We start from the raw sequence: 14,224 nt of genomic DNA, 5'->3' as shown, positions 1-14,224 counted from the left end.
AAGAGTTTGAGATTGCTGCAAGCACTCTACTGCAGGTGACATAGCAAGACTCTGATTCAAAAAAAAAAAAAAAAAAATCCAAACCATACAGGGAAACAAAAAAGGAACACTTTATCCACCAAAACACCAGTCCCAGGGAACCAATGCTGACTTCTGGTGGACAACACATCCTCTGTGCATGTATGAGGTATTTTGAAAGGGAAAAAAAATAATTTATATCAATGGAACCCAAACTACACATACCATTTCTTTTTTTTTTTTTTTTTTTTGAGATGGAGCCTCATGCTGTCACCCTGGGTAGAGTACCATGGCATCACAGCTCACAGCAACCTCCAACTCCTGGGCTCAAGTGATTCTCCTGCCTCCGCCTCCCAAGTAGCTGGGACTACAGGCACTGGCCACAGCGCCTGGCTATTTTTTTTTTTTTTTTGGTTGCAGCCGTCATTGTTTGGCAGACCGGGGCTGGATTCAAACCCACCAGCTCAGGCGTATGTGGCTGGCACCCTAGCCACCTGAGCCACAGGTGCCAAGCCCACATACCATTTCTTAACTTAAAAATTCTTTTTTTTTTATTGTTGGGGATTCATTGAGGGTACAATAAGCCAGGTTACACTGATTGCAATTGTTAGGTAAAGTCCCTCTTGCAATCATGTCTTGCCCCCATAAAGTGTGACACACACCAAGGCCCCACCCCCCTCCCTCCGTCCCTCTTTCTGCTCCCCCCCCATAACCTTAATTGTCATTAATTGTCCTCATATCAAAATTGAGTACATAGGATTCATGCTTCTCCATTCTTGTGATGCTTTACTAAGAATAATGTCTTCCACTTCCATCCAGGTTAATACGAAGGATGCAAAGTCTCCATTTTTTTTTTTTTTTTTTTTTTGAGATGGAGCCTCAAGCTGTCACCCTGGGTAGAGTACCACGGCATCACAGCTCACAGCAACTCCTGGGCTCAAGTGATTCTCCTGCCTCTGCCTCCCAAGTAGCTGGGACTACAGGCACTGGCCACAGCGCCCGGCTATTTTTTTTTTTTTTTTGGTTGCAGCCATCATTGTTTGGCAGACTGGGGCTGGTTTCAAACCCACCAGCTCAGGCGTATGTGGCTGGCACCCTAGCCGCCTGAGCCACAGATGCCAAGCCCACATACCATTTCTTAACTTAAAAATTCTTATATTTAGGTCTATCTGAATATTACGGTAGAAAATGTGAACCAGAAGAAAAAAGAACGACTGAATTTTAGTTAAATATTTGAGGGTGGTGCCTGTGGCTCAGAGGGTAGGGCGCCGGCCTCATATACTGAGGGTGGCAGATTCAAACCTGGTCCCAGTTGAACTGCAACAACAACAAAACAGCTGGGCGTTGTGGCAGGCGCCCATAGTCCCAGCTACTCGGGAGGCTGAGGCAAAAGAATCGCCTAAGCCCAGGAGTTGGAGGTTGCTGTGAGCAGTGTGACACCATGGCACTCTACCAAGGGCGATAAAGTGAGACTCTGTCTCTGCAAAAAAAAAAAAAAAGAAAGAAAGAAAATAAACATTTGTTCACTACTAGATTATTAGTTCCTTAAAGATCCCTTGGTATTTTTTAATATCCAGGTCATACCCCATTAATACCTTGTAACAAGCATCTTTAGAGTGGATTAGGGCTAGGATGTATCAGAATAAACATACTAGACCAGGAGGCATCACACCCAGCAGAAATAAGTTTGTTTGTTTCTTTTTTTTTTTTTAAGACCGAGTCTTAACTATGGCACCCTCAGTAGAGTGCCATGGTGTCACAGCTCACAGCAACCTCAAACTCTTGGGTTCATGTGATCCTCTTGCCTCAGCCTCCCGAGCAGCTGGGACTACAGGCGCCCGCCACAACACCCGGCTATTTTTTGTTGCAGTTTGGCCAGGGCTGGGTTTGAACCCGCTACTCTCGGTGTATGGGGCCAGTGCCCTACTCATTGAGCCACTGGTGTCACCCTCCTTAATAAAATTTATTCTGCACCTTTTACTGTTGGTCAGTCCCTGTCAAAAAGTATGATAAATACTTCTTTAAAAAAAAAAAAAAAGGTCAGAAAATCATTAAGAATTCAAGACTCTCCAGTTTTTATGGGTCTTTCAGTTTCCATTTTCAAGGGCATCCAATGACTCTCTATATACAAGATCAGTGATTAGTCTGTGACACTTCCTCCTTTGTCCCTACCTCTCAATTCTATTACATATATTGTATTATGTGTAGAAGTTCAAGGTTTATAACATTTCCAGTGTTGAGGCTTTCTCTCAATTCCCATTTTAAATGGATTCGGTTCTCATCAGAAATCCTTCCCCATGACTTCCACGCTGACTCACGTTGGGCCACTGACTTCTCCCTCCAGAAGAGGACTGAAGAAGTGTTCATGGAAGCTGGAGGAGCTGAAGTCCCATCTGTAAGTGTCTGTTACCTCTGTAATTACAGATAACTTGGCTACATGTCTTAGGTCACATCTTCTTTCCTTGAGAACTGTGTAGACTTACGGACATCATCCCAACTACACTGATGCTGCCATGGAGAGAGCTGAAATGTGTCTCACTTTTTCTCACGGAGAAAGACAAATTGCTTTTTCAGTTTAAAAATCTAAGTAATCTTTATCCTTAAAGTAGATCCTTAACCAGGATGTGCTGAATATAGATTGCTGTATATCAATTTTTCTTGGCATATACTATATACTTTCAATCTACTTTCAGTCATATATATTTTTATTTACTTATTTATTTTTGAGATAAACCTCTCTCTGTGCCCTGGGTAGAGTGCCACAGCATGATAGCTCACAGCAACTTCAAACTTTGGAGCCTCAACTGATCCCCTTGCCTTAGCCTCCCAAGGAGTTGGGACTACAGATGCCTGCCACAACACTTAGCTAGTTTTTCTATTTTCAGTAGAGACAGGGTCTTGCTCTTGCTCAGGCTGGTAACAAACTGAGCTCAAGTAATCCACCCACCGTGGCCTCCCAGAGTGCTGGGCTTACAGGCATGAGCCACTGCGCCCACCCAATCATCCTGTATTTGACGCTGGGTTGGATACTGCTCCTGTGTCATTGCTGGAGTCTTTCCCTCAGGGGCGCCACTCACCCTTCCATCTTTGCTGTCCACATCTGCCACGTTCTCCCCAGTGCTCTTAGCTCTCAATCACTCATTTCAGTTTGCCATATTTATTCTGTTTCTTGCTATTTGCACATATAAATTTGTAATGGTGGGATTTGGTTTGCAGTTTTTTCCCCCTGGTTTTGTAATTTTTCTTTTCTGTTTATCAGCTCAAATTTTTTAATAAGTTTTTTTTTTTTGTACAAACCATACACAGAGACTCTACCTCTCTTCCTTAATATACAATATTCTTCCAGACTGAGTTCACCTGTTTTTTGCACCCTATCCTATATTCGCTTCTTTCTTTTTGTTCCCCATCAGGGTGGGGAACGAGCTATAACATTTGTACATTCACCATGTCATCTTTTCTATCCTGCTCATGGTCAGCTTGGACAATTCCTCCAGATAATTGCTCTAATACATCTTGAAAGAATTCCCTGTGGCACTATCTCATATAATACAAGACGAGTTTGTCTTTTCCTTAAAGGTACAGCTTTTTTTTAAAGAATATATACTCTCCATTCTTTAAGTGCTTTGTTACAGAAATATATAAAACAACTGAAATATAAATAAAAATAATAGATGCACAATTATAGAAACTTTAACATATCTTGCTGATAAAGTGACAGGTAAAAGTAAGCCAAAAATAATTAAAGGTATTTAGAATTCAAAATCACAGATAATTATCAAAATTAGTCTTATAAATAATTAATAATAATTAATATTAATTATAATAATTAATATTTAAGGAACTTTGTGCCCAGGAAGGATTTGTTAAAATTTTCGATTTTTTACTCTACAAAAGAAATTTCAGCAGGGAACATACTCTTTACTGTGCATCAGGCATCGTTTGTTCTAAGCTAGGATAGTCACATTTAGAAAATAAAAGTACAGGATACCTAGGTATTAGAACTTAAGATTAAAAAAATACATTTTTTGAAATTTCACAATGTTTTAAACATGACAAACTATTCCAAAACATCAGGAAAATAAGGAAAACTATTCAAATTATTCTAAGATAAGTTTATAGCCTTAGTATCCAAACTATACAAAAAAGGCACAAAGATAAAACCATAGACCAAGCCTTCTTCTAAGTATGGCTGAAAAACTTCTAAATAAAAATTTAATGGAGTAAATAGAGTAAAATAGCAGTGTTTTTTTTTTTTTTTTTTTCTGTAGAGACAGAGTCTCACTTTATGGCCCTCAGTAGAGTGCCGTGGCCTCACACAGCTTACAGCAACCTCCAACTCCTGGGCTTAAGCGATTCTCCTGCCTCAGCCTCCCGAGCATCTGGGACTACAGGCGCCCGCCACAACGCCCGGCTATTTTTTTGTTGCAGTTTGGCCGGGACTGAGATTGAACCCACTACCCTCGGCATATGGGGCCAGCGCCCTACTCACTGAGCCACAGGCGCCACCCAAAATAGCAGTGTTTTAAAGGCTGACCCGAAACCAGGAATGCAAGGAAGTTTCAATGCTAAAATGTATTTAATATAATTCATTTTTTAAAAGATTAACGAGAAAATCAAATAGTCATCTCAATAAATGCAAAAATCTATTCTTAGTGAGAATGTTTTCAACTTCTCCTCCTCATTCTGATGTTGGATGTGTGTCTGTCATATCTGGCTTTGATAATTCTGAGTTATGTTCTATGCCTAGTATGTTTAGGGTTTGTATTATTAAGCATGATGGATTTTGCGTAATATTTCTTTTGCATCTGTTGAGATTATCATATGATCTTTGTTTTTGCTTCTGTTTATGTGGTGAATCACATTCACGAATTTAACGTCCGCTGAAGCATCCTAGCATCCCGTGATGGTCCATTTGGTCACGGCAGATCATTTTTCTGATGTGCTGCTCAATGCAGTTTGCTAGTATTTTATTGAGGTTTTTTCCTTCGATGTTCATAAGGGATATTGCTCTGTAGTTTTCTCTGTGCTGTTGCTGTTGTGTCCTTTCCTGGTTTTGGTGTGGACGTGACCCTGGAATGAGCTGGGGAGCATCTCCTCCTTCTCTATGGCATACAACAATGTCTGCAGTATATGTACCAGCTCTTCTCTGCAGGGCTTGTGAGATTTGGCTGTGAATCCATCTAGTCCAAGACTATTTTTTTTACAGTTTTTGGCCACGGCTGGGTTTGAACCTACCACCTCCGGCACATGGGGCCAGTGCCCTACCCCTTTGAGCCACAGGCGCCGCCCGACTTTTTTTTTTTTTAAGATTCTTTATTAATGCTTAGATTTCTTTTTTTTTTAAACTTTATTCAAATTAATGAGGGTACAATATTTAGGTTACATTGTTCTCACTTTCAGGGCAAAGTTCCATTTGCAGAAGAGCCCCTCACCCAGGGGACATGTTATACCCTCACAATATGCACATTAGGTGAGATCCGGCCTCCTGCCCTCCCTCCCGCTGCCAAACGTCCTCCCTCCTCCTGCTTCCCTTGACCCCTGAACTGGACTATGATAGTGTTTTATTGTTCTTAGGAACATGTAATTCTTTATGTATTGATTTCATATTAGTATGGAGTACATTGGCTATTCATCTTTCCATTCTTGCAACACTTTACTAAGAAGAATGTATTTCAACTCCATCCAGGTAAATGTAAAAGATATAAGGTCTCCATCTTTTTAATGGCTGCATAACATTCCACGGCATACATATACCACAGTTTGTTGATCCATTCATGGGTTGATGGGCACTTGGGTTGCTTCCACAACTTGGCTATTATCAATTGAGCTGCAATAAACATTCAAGTGCAAATGTCTTTGTGGTAAAATGATTTTTGTTCTTCTGAGTAGATACCTAGTAATGGGATTAGAGGGTCAAATGGAAGGTCTACATTTAGATCTATACTTCTCTCCAAAAGGGCTGTATTAGTTTGCAATCCCACTAGCAATGCTGAAGTGTTCCCTTCTCTCCACGGTGTTTTGGGACTTTGTGATGTGGGCTAATCTTGCTGGTGTTAGGTGATATTTTAACTCTACCTCTGTGCCTGCAGCGGTACAGGAAGAGAGATATCTTTGTCAGGGTTGCATGCACTCCTTGCTGGAGAATTTAGGTTTTGTTCTTTCTTCAGAGAACCTCCCTTTAAAGTAGAATGTGCTGCCTGGTGAGACGCCTGCAGTCAGCAGATAGCTCTAGCTGTCAGCTCCTTTAAGGTCTGCTGCAGCTGCAGGCATTGCCTCATCCAAGGTCACACACTTCCTATGGGAGCCCACCTCCAGTGACAGAGAGATGGGAGGAGAAAGCCCTGCTGCTTGAGTCCAATGTGGTGAGACACATCTGATGGGCAACTTCTGCTCCAGAACTCCCTGCCAGGTTGGCCAAGGCTATCTCAAGCCCACATCGCGATGCAACTTCCCCTTCTGCCTAATCCAGCTTCCTCTCCCTTCCCATTTTCTTATTTAAGAAATTACTGAGAAAAAGTCCTCAATAAACTTAACTTTAAGCTAGGTGAATAAATGCATATATACATGTATTATTATCACAACTATGTAAAAAGTAAACGCCAGCTGGGCATCAGTGGCTCACGCCTGTGATTCTAGCACTTTGGGAGGCTAAGGCGGGAGGATTGCTTGAGGCCAGGAGTCCAAGATTAGCCAATAGTGGAACCTTATGCCTACCAAAGAAAAGCAGATGTATATTAGGCCAAATCTGGGCAGCAGATGCAAGAAAAAAAGAAGAGCTCCGTTGGCAGGATTATGGGGGATCTTTGCATAAGTGTCATTTAGCTGCTGCTGCTGTCTCGTCTCCGCCACTGCCTCTTCCTCAGAGGTCCCGGCCTTGCTCTCCAGCTTCTCAACTACAAATGCCTACTCAGCACCCAGCTGTGCAGATTCACAGATATATTTATTTTTTGGAGGAAAGGCAAACAAATTTATTTAATGTGTACACATGTACACATGGAGGACACAGTGGCCAGCTTGGCTTCATTATTTATTTCATCCTTGTAGGAGCCCTCTGAGGCGTTCCCAGTATGGATAATGGGGAAACAGAGGCCTGCCCAAGGCCACATAGCCAAGAGCAACAGTTGGGATGTGGACCCTGGACCTGTTCCATGACGCCCAGCTTCCTATCCCTTGGGGCTATTTGGGGATGAAAGGAGCTAGTGGCCACGGATCTTCTTCTAACTCCTTGCCTCACTGTCTTTCCCTCCACACTGCCACCTACACCAGCCACACAACACCCCACACAACCAGACTTCCTGTACCTGCAGCAAAGTAAACTCCCTGGGGGAGGAAATAGGAACATGTCTTTGCTTCTGTGCAAGTGCATTCAAAATCCTGTTACACTGAGTCCCCAGTCTGGAAGGCCCCAGGGCCCTGGGACAAGGACACACAAGTCAGTGCTCGTCCCACCCTACCTGCTGCCTGTGCCTACCTTCTTCTGCTGGGTTTGGGTGCTGCTGCTGGTGGTACAGAGAGTGGAAGGTGTCTTCTTCTTGCCAGATGATTCGATGCAGGATGATCCAGGGCAGCACTGAGGAGACGTGGGGTTCCTTGGCCTCCTCTTGCACAGCCATGCTACAATCGATGACCTGGTGTGGGGTAGGAGGCCAGGGTAGCACAACAGGGCTAGCTCTGCCTGATTCCCTCCCAGGATGAGCCCTCAGGGCAGACTGGAAGGGGTAGGGAGCTCCTTGGAGAACTAGAGCATGCTGCCTGCTCACTCCCAGCATTCTGGTGTGGGAACACTGAGCTCGCAGGCACCTCATGCCACACGCAGTTACTAATGCCCTCAGCACCTACTGTTAGGGCACGGAGGACCCGACAGCCCATGGGAAGAAAGCCATGGACAAGGTCCATGAGTGCTAAGGATCAGTACAGCTGCTGTGATGAGAGCAAGTGCAGCCCAGGGCTCACAGAGGCAGGGTGAGGCAGGCAGAGAAAAGCCCTGGAGAGGGGTTTCTAGGAGAGTGGCTGTGGTGTGCCCACACTCAGAGAAGGCAGGGCATGGCACGGAGGACAGGCATGCAGGCCGAGCCTGAGAGGGCTGCAAGCAAGGAAACAGAAGGGACGGGCAGGCTCGGGGACTGGTGCACAGGGCTACAGAAAACCTGGAGGGAACGTGATGGGTTTTAAGTCGGGGCGAGGAGCGCATTCATATTTCCATTTTGAAAAGGTGCCTCTGTGGTAGGACTGGGGCTGGACTGGAAAGTAGGGGCACAGAGGACTGGAGAGCACGCTGCCACCATCCAAGCACGAGACTGCAACAGTCTGCAGGACAAACCAAGGCTGCTGGTAAGGGTGTGGATTTGGAAGGACTTGCTGACCACCTGGACAGAAACTGAGGAGAGAACTTAAGAGTGGCTCAGAGGAAAGTGCTTTGAGGAAAGCCTCAAAGCCTGCCAGACAATGCAGGGTGCAATGATCACCCCAAAGCTGGAAGTGCCAGGATGGTGTAGGATGAGGAGAACCCTGGCCTGGGCTTTGGCCTGCATTCTGCCTTTGGCTCACTGCAGGCAGACCAGGGCTTCCCTGCTGAACCTGTTTTCTTCTTTCTGGCATGAGCAGTCTGGAAAAACCCTGCAGTACCAAATGTCATGTCATCTCTAACCGCAGACCCAACCTGCCCCAGAAAGGTTTGCGGCCTATGCATAGTCACCTTCATAGAACACCAGAGTTCTAGCCAGAGGAGCCCACCTGTCCCCTTTAGGGTGTCTAGCAATGAAAGTCAGGAGACATGCCTGTGGGGACAGGACAGGACAGGCCAAGGAGCTAGGAGGCACCTGGATGAGGTTGTTGGTGAGACGGACAAGGCCAGTGGCAGAGGATGATTCCTTTAGGATGCTGCCAATGCTGTCTGCAGAGAGTGCCTGCTCGATGCCTATCAACAGCTGGGTCACTGTGGCCACCCATTCCTCCTTGGCTGCAGCCTCGCTCGAATTCACCATCTGCTGGACAGCCTCATTCAGAGCCACTTCAGAACACTCAAAACACTGCTGGTGGTCCTTCAGCCGAAGCAAGGAGTCCTGAGTACGGGAAGAAAACAGAAGGTGCATTGTCAGCTCAGCACACCTAGGCCTCAGGCCTGATGGGGGAAGAGTTTGGGGAAAGAGACGAGAGGTGAAGCAATGTGGCCCCCACACAGCATTGAATGTACCTGGGAAGGCAGGCTGGTGACCTGTGCACAGTGGCAGCACAGCATGCCACCAGCCTGGAGCTCTCCCTTTTCCCAACTTACAAAGCTGGGGCACTGGAAATGAGACTGCAGAGCCAGCCACAGTGAGACAGAGATTTGAGTACCTCTGTCATCTCTCTCCTGAGCCACCATGCTCATCCAGAGCCAGGGCTCTGGAGAGTGCTTAGGAGGGAAGGGACAGGCCACCAGGGAGGGACTGTCTTAGAGAAGCACCTCAGGCGAGGCCATGGCAGGTGCAACTGGCCAGACAGCACTTAAGGTCATTGTTTAATGAGTCCCCCTCCTCCACAGGTGCACTGGTGGGGCCCAGGTATGAGCCTCTCCGAGCCTTGGCTACTGCACCACCCCCTCGGAAGTACCAGGAGCACTAAATGCAGCTTATGTGCACCTCACACTCTGCACAGTGCCCAGCACTTGGAGGAGTTCTCAGAACACCACGAGGTGTTGTCACTTCCATGTTAAAAGCTCCTGGTTTGGTGTGGTGGCTCATGCCTGTAATCCTAGCACACTGGGAAGCTGAGGTGGGAAAATGGCTTGAGGCCAGGAGTTTGAGACCTAGGCAACACTGTCTCTACAAACAGCAAAAAAATAAAAATAAAAAATTAGCAGGTGTGGTGGTGCGCACCTATACTCCCAACTACCTGAGAGGCTGAGGTGAGATCACCTGAGCCTAAGAGTTGAGGGTGCAGTGAGCCATGACGAAGCCACGGCACTCCAGTCTTTCTTTCTCAAGAGATTCTGTCTTGAGAAAGAAAAAAAAGAAAAAATGTTTCAAAGCCATCAATTTTTGCAAAGCTCCTTTTTCTCTTTTGTTTTTGCTCTAGAATATAACCCATTTAAACGCCTCTGCCTCTTTCATCACTGTGCTGGTGCATGAGGAGACGCGGACTGTCTGGAAAGGCACAGACGTGACAGGCTGCTTGTTAGACCCACAGGAAGATCTGCTGCCCTGTGCCCCACCAGCCTCTGACCTCACCTTAACCCAGGCCTGGCAGTGGCTTCTGCCTACCTTGACACGTGCAGCTGCCACTCTCTTGAGGTGACACTGACAGGTGTTGGGGCAGAAATATCCAAAACTGCCTTTGGACTGTGCTGCAACATCTGAACACAGATCAAAACCTCCCCCAATTTGTGAGCCCTAACTGCCAGGAAAACAAGACCTGCTTTCTTTAGAAAAAGCCAGCACCCGCTAGGCACAAAAGCGCCTATAGGTGCTGATTTGAGTCCAAAGCCCAAGTTGACTCTTCCTAGTCAAAACACCAAACATACAATGGGTGGAGGATTATTTTCTAACAGGATTAAGACTATTGGCCTTAAACTGCAACCAAAGTTGCCATGAAAGTCAGGGACTTACAAAACAAGGACTCGCCAGTAGTGCGTTTATATGACATAATCCCCAGGGCTCAAGGCCAGTAAGAGCTAAATCAGGGGTTCTCAACCTTCCTAATACAGTTCCCGTGGGTTGAGAACCACTGAGCTAAATAGAAGGAAAACTGCCAACAAATGAGACCAAATTACTACTGACTGTGAGCAACACAACTGTCTATCCAAACAAAACAGAACAAAACAGAGCAAATAGAAAATGATCAGAAATGACAGCAAGTCAGGGAAGTGATCAGATTCAAAATAAACAAGCAAAAATGAGCAGGGTTCCCATAAACCAGCAATGTAGAAATATACATGCAATGACCAACGAAAAGATTTGGCTCAAAACAGCAACCAGGCTGGGCGCGGTGGCTCACGCCAGTAATCCCAGCACCGTGGGAGGCTGAGGAGGGAGAATCGCTTGAGCTCAGGAGTTCAAGACTCGCCTGAGCGACAGTGAGACCCCAACTCGTGAAAAAAATGGAAAAACCCAGCCGGGCGCCGCGGCGAGTGCCTATAATCCCAGCGGCTTCCGGAGGCTGAGGCAGCGGGGTACCCGCAGCCCGAGTCTGAGGTTGTGGTGAGCTACCACGCCCACTGCACTCTGCTCAGGGGCACAGGGTGGGACCCTGTCTCAACAACAACAACAAAAAAAACAGCAACCAGATATATTAGGACTGAGAATCAACTCAATAAGAAGCAACTATCTAATTATCCTGGAGAAAATAAAAGGCAGCCGGCCTGAACCGCCAGAAAGCACCACCACACACCTGTGCAGGAGGGTTTCTGATGCCACCCTTACTTGAGCTAGTGCAAAATATAAAATGGTAACACCACTGGCAGAAAACAAAGGCAAATATGCTTTTTTCATCTCTCGTCTGCCTCTAAAACCTGGGCTCCCTTGGAGCGACCTTCTTGTTGTCTAGTACCAGGTACCCTGTAGGAGCCCAAGACACGGGGATTGAGTGGGTGATTGTTTTCCAGTCTTGGAAAGGCTATCTAAACATAATGAACACAACCACAATGAACAAAATCACAAATTTCTGAAAACATCACAAGATTTGACAACATGAATATTCAGGATTTCTGTATGTCAAAATCAACAAATAGGCTTGTCTCCCGTCGCTCAGTGGTTAGGGTGCCGGCCACATGCACTGAGGCTGGTGGGTTTGAACCCGGCCAGGGCCAGCTCAACAACAATGACAACTGCAACAAAAAAAACAGCCAGGCATTATGGCAGGCGGGCGCCTGTAGTCCCAGCTACTTGGAAGGCTGAGGCAAGAGAATCGCGTAAGCCCAAGAGTTTGAGGTTGCTGTGAGACATGATAGCACAGTACTCTACAGAGGATGACATAGTTAGACTCTGTTTAAAAAACAAAAAAAAAAAAATCAACAAATAAATAAAAATCACAATTTAAGAGTAAGCAATAAAAATAAACTGGGAGTGCTCGCTTCGGCAGCACATATACTAAAATTGGAACGATACAGAGAAGATTAGCATGGCCCCTGCGCAAGGATGACACGCAAATTCGTGAAGCGTTCCATATTTAAAAAAAATAAAATAAAAAAAAAATAAACTGGGAAAAATATTTGTAAGATTTAATGAGAGGGCGGCACCTGTGGCTCAAAGGAGTAGGGCGCCAGCCCCATACACCGGAGGTGGCAGGTTCAAACCCAGCCCCGGCCAAAAACAGCAAAAAAAAAAGACTTAATGAGAAAAAGATTAATGTCTTCAATATAAAAAAAACACTCCAAATCAATGAAAAATACACTCTCTGAATAGGAATAGCAATAATCAGGAGTCACTTATTTACAAACAGCAAGAGCTCCCACGGCAAGTGGCCTAGGCCAGGCTCAGCCCTTATTGCAGCTCAGTGTCCCTCCAAACAGCAGCTCCTCCCCCATCAATGGAGCATCCTACCACATCCAGCAGTTCCAGAGCACAATAGGAGCGAGATGAGAGATCATCTGAGCCTTGGAGCCAACTTATAGAGGCAGAGAGGGCTAGCCTCTCCTGTCCTCGCCCCCACCCAAGTTTCTCCCTGACACACCTGGCTGTCCCTTCCCATGCTGGGCCACCCTGCAGCCTGCCATGATAACTGAGGTCAGATCTAGCTCATCCCATTCTCAACTTGCGCCTGGCTGACCTCCTCTGCCAAGAGCTGGAATCTCCCTCTCCCTTCATCCTCCTCCCTCCCAAAACCAACTCTTTCCTCCCCTTTCACCAGGGCTGAGATGCTTCCATCTGTTCCTCTTAACTTTTCCCAGTTTAAGAAAGTTCACGATTAAAATGCTTCAACTAATATAAGCAAAAACACCTGGGAGAAGCCTGGACTCTGTTTCCAAAGTGTAAGAGAAGCTCTCAGTAAGATAATACATATGATGTGATTAGTGAGATGAAGCGTTAGGGCCAGGACTCCAGGGCAGCCAATGCCACTGAGCACATTAGGTGTGGTATCTTTCATGTCTGTTTCTACGCCACTCTTGAAGATGGTGGCAACTGCTGCATGCCAGGCAGTGCCAATGTATTAACTCATAATGATCCCCACAAGAGGCCCCTGCAGCGAGGACTCTGATCATCCCACCTACACGAGGAACTCAGGCTCAGAGAGGCTGAGTAAACTGCCCAGTGCCCAGAGGCTGCTGGCTCCCTGGTAGGCTCTCAGGAAGGGTTTACTTCTCAAGGAACAGACAGAAGGAGCTGGGAAGCACGTGCAGCTTCAAACACAATGATGGTGTTGTTTTTCTTCAACTATGGGATTACGTGTTTCTTATCTTGATTCTTTACATTGTACAGGTGTTTTATCCATTTTTATATCCACTCAATGGTTGATTTAAAAAGTAATCAAAAAAGATATAAACAAATTGGGTGGTAATGAGTGGTGGGACAGATGACGTCTGTGCCATTCTTCCTTCCTCTTCTGCCATGCAGAAGTTCAGAGTCAAGTGAGGGCTCACCCTGAGCCAGGCAGAATCCTGCTGCCTGCTTGCCCAGGCTCTAACTTGCCCCCAGTCTGGGTCGAATCTGTGACTAGCATCTTCCCGGGGGCTGAGTCAGTAGTGCTAACTCCACTTTTCTCTTCGAAGCATGTGCTCCTGAGGGCTCCCTCAAGCCTCCAGGGAATGCACGCACCTGCAGCAGCAGTAGCTGGGCCGGCCGCTCAGGGATGGACGTCACGAACTCCAGGTGTTTGGCCTGGTCAAACCCACTGGTGCACAGAGTGGGGCGGAGCAGCTGCACGACAGCCCTGTAGTCGCCTGCTTCATAAAGCCGCTGAATTTCCTCCAGGGATTGGCACCGTTCCAGCGACTTCAGGTTCTTATCAATCTGAAAAAGCCCACAAATGCTGTCTGAGGGCAAACCCCTCACACCCTCCTTGAATCTGGCCAGTGTTTGCAATCAGACCTAGATGAAGATAAAAATTAGACTCTGTCTCCCCTACCAAAAAAAAAAAGACTCCTCCTTGATATATCAGTGTTTACAATAAATGCATGTTTTCTAAAAGTATCTTTTTTTTTTTTTTTCTAAAAGTATTTCTATTAAAGACAGGCAGAATGTGATGGCATGCCTATAATCCTAGCACTTTGACAGACAGAAAATTGGCTTGA

The 14,224-nt window shown here is 46.0% G+C and overlaps 1 protein-coding gene and 1 non-coding gene across 3 annotated transcripts in view; one reads left to right on the top strand and one right to left on the bottom strand.

Moving 5' to 3' along the window:
• Positions 1–14,224, bottom strand: part of CABIN1 (calcineurin binding protein 1) — a 172,701-nt gene that overhangs the window by 116,989 nt on the left and 41,488 nt on the right. For both annotated transcript variants that reach the window (XM_053587053.1, XM_053587054.1), the window contains exons 16-18: positions 13,749–13,943; positions 8,838–9,080; positions 7,490–7,646 (exon numbers count right to left, since the gene is read on the bottom strand). In XM_053587053.1, the coding sequence (XP_053443028.1) occupies positions 7,490–7,646; positions 8,838–9,080; positions 13,749–13,943 (595 nt within the window). The remainder of the gene's footprint in view (positions 1–7,489; positions 7,647–8,837; positions 9,081–13,748; positions 13,944–14,224) is intronic.
• On the top strand, positions 12,060–12,166 carry LOC128585068 (U6 spliceosomal RNA). The gene has a single exon (XR_008379817.1). It is a non-coding gene; the product is annotated as a U6 spliceosomal RNA (small nuclear RNA).

The sequence above is a fragment of the Nycticebus coucang genome, chromosome 4 (genome assembly GCF_027406575.1).
Source record: "Nycticebus coucang isolate mNycCou1 chromosome 4, mNycCou1.pri, whole genome shotgun sequence".
NCBI classification, from domain to species: Eukaryota; Metazoa; Chordata; class Mammalia; order Primates; family Lorisidae; genus Nycticebus; species Nycticebus coucang.
The sequence above is the reverse complement of the archived record's forward strand: the minus strand, read 5'-3'. Positions and strand labels throughout refer to the sequence as shown.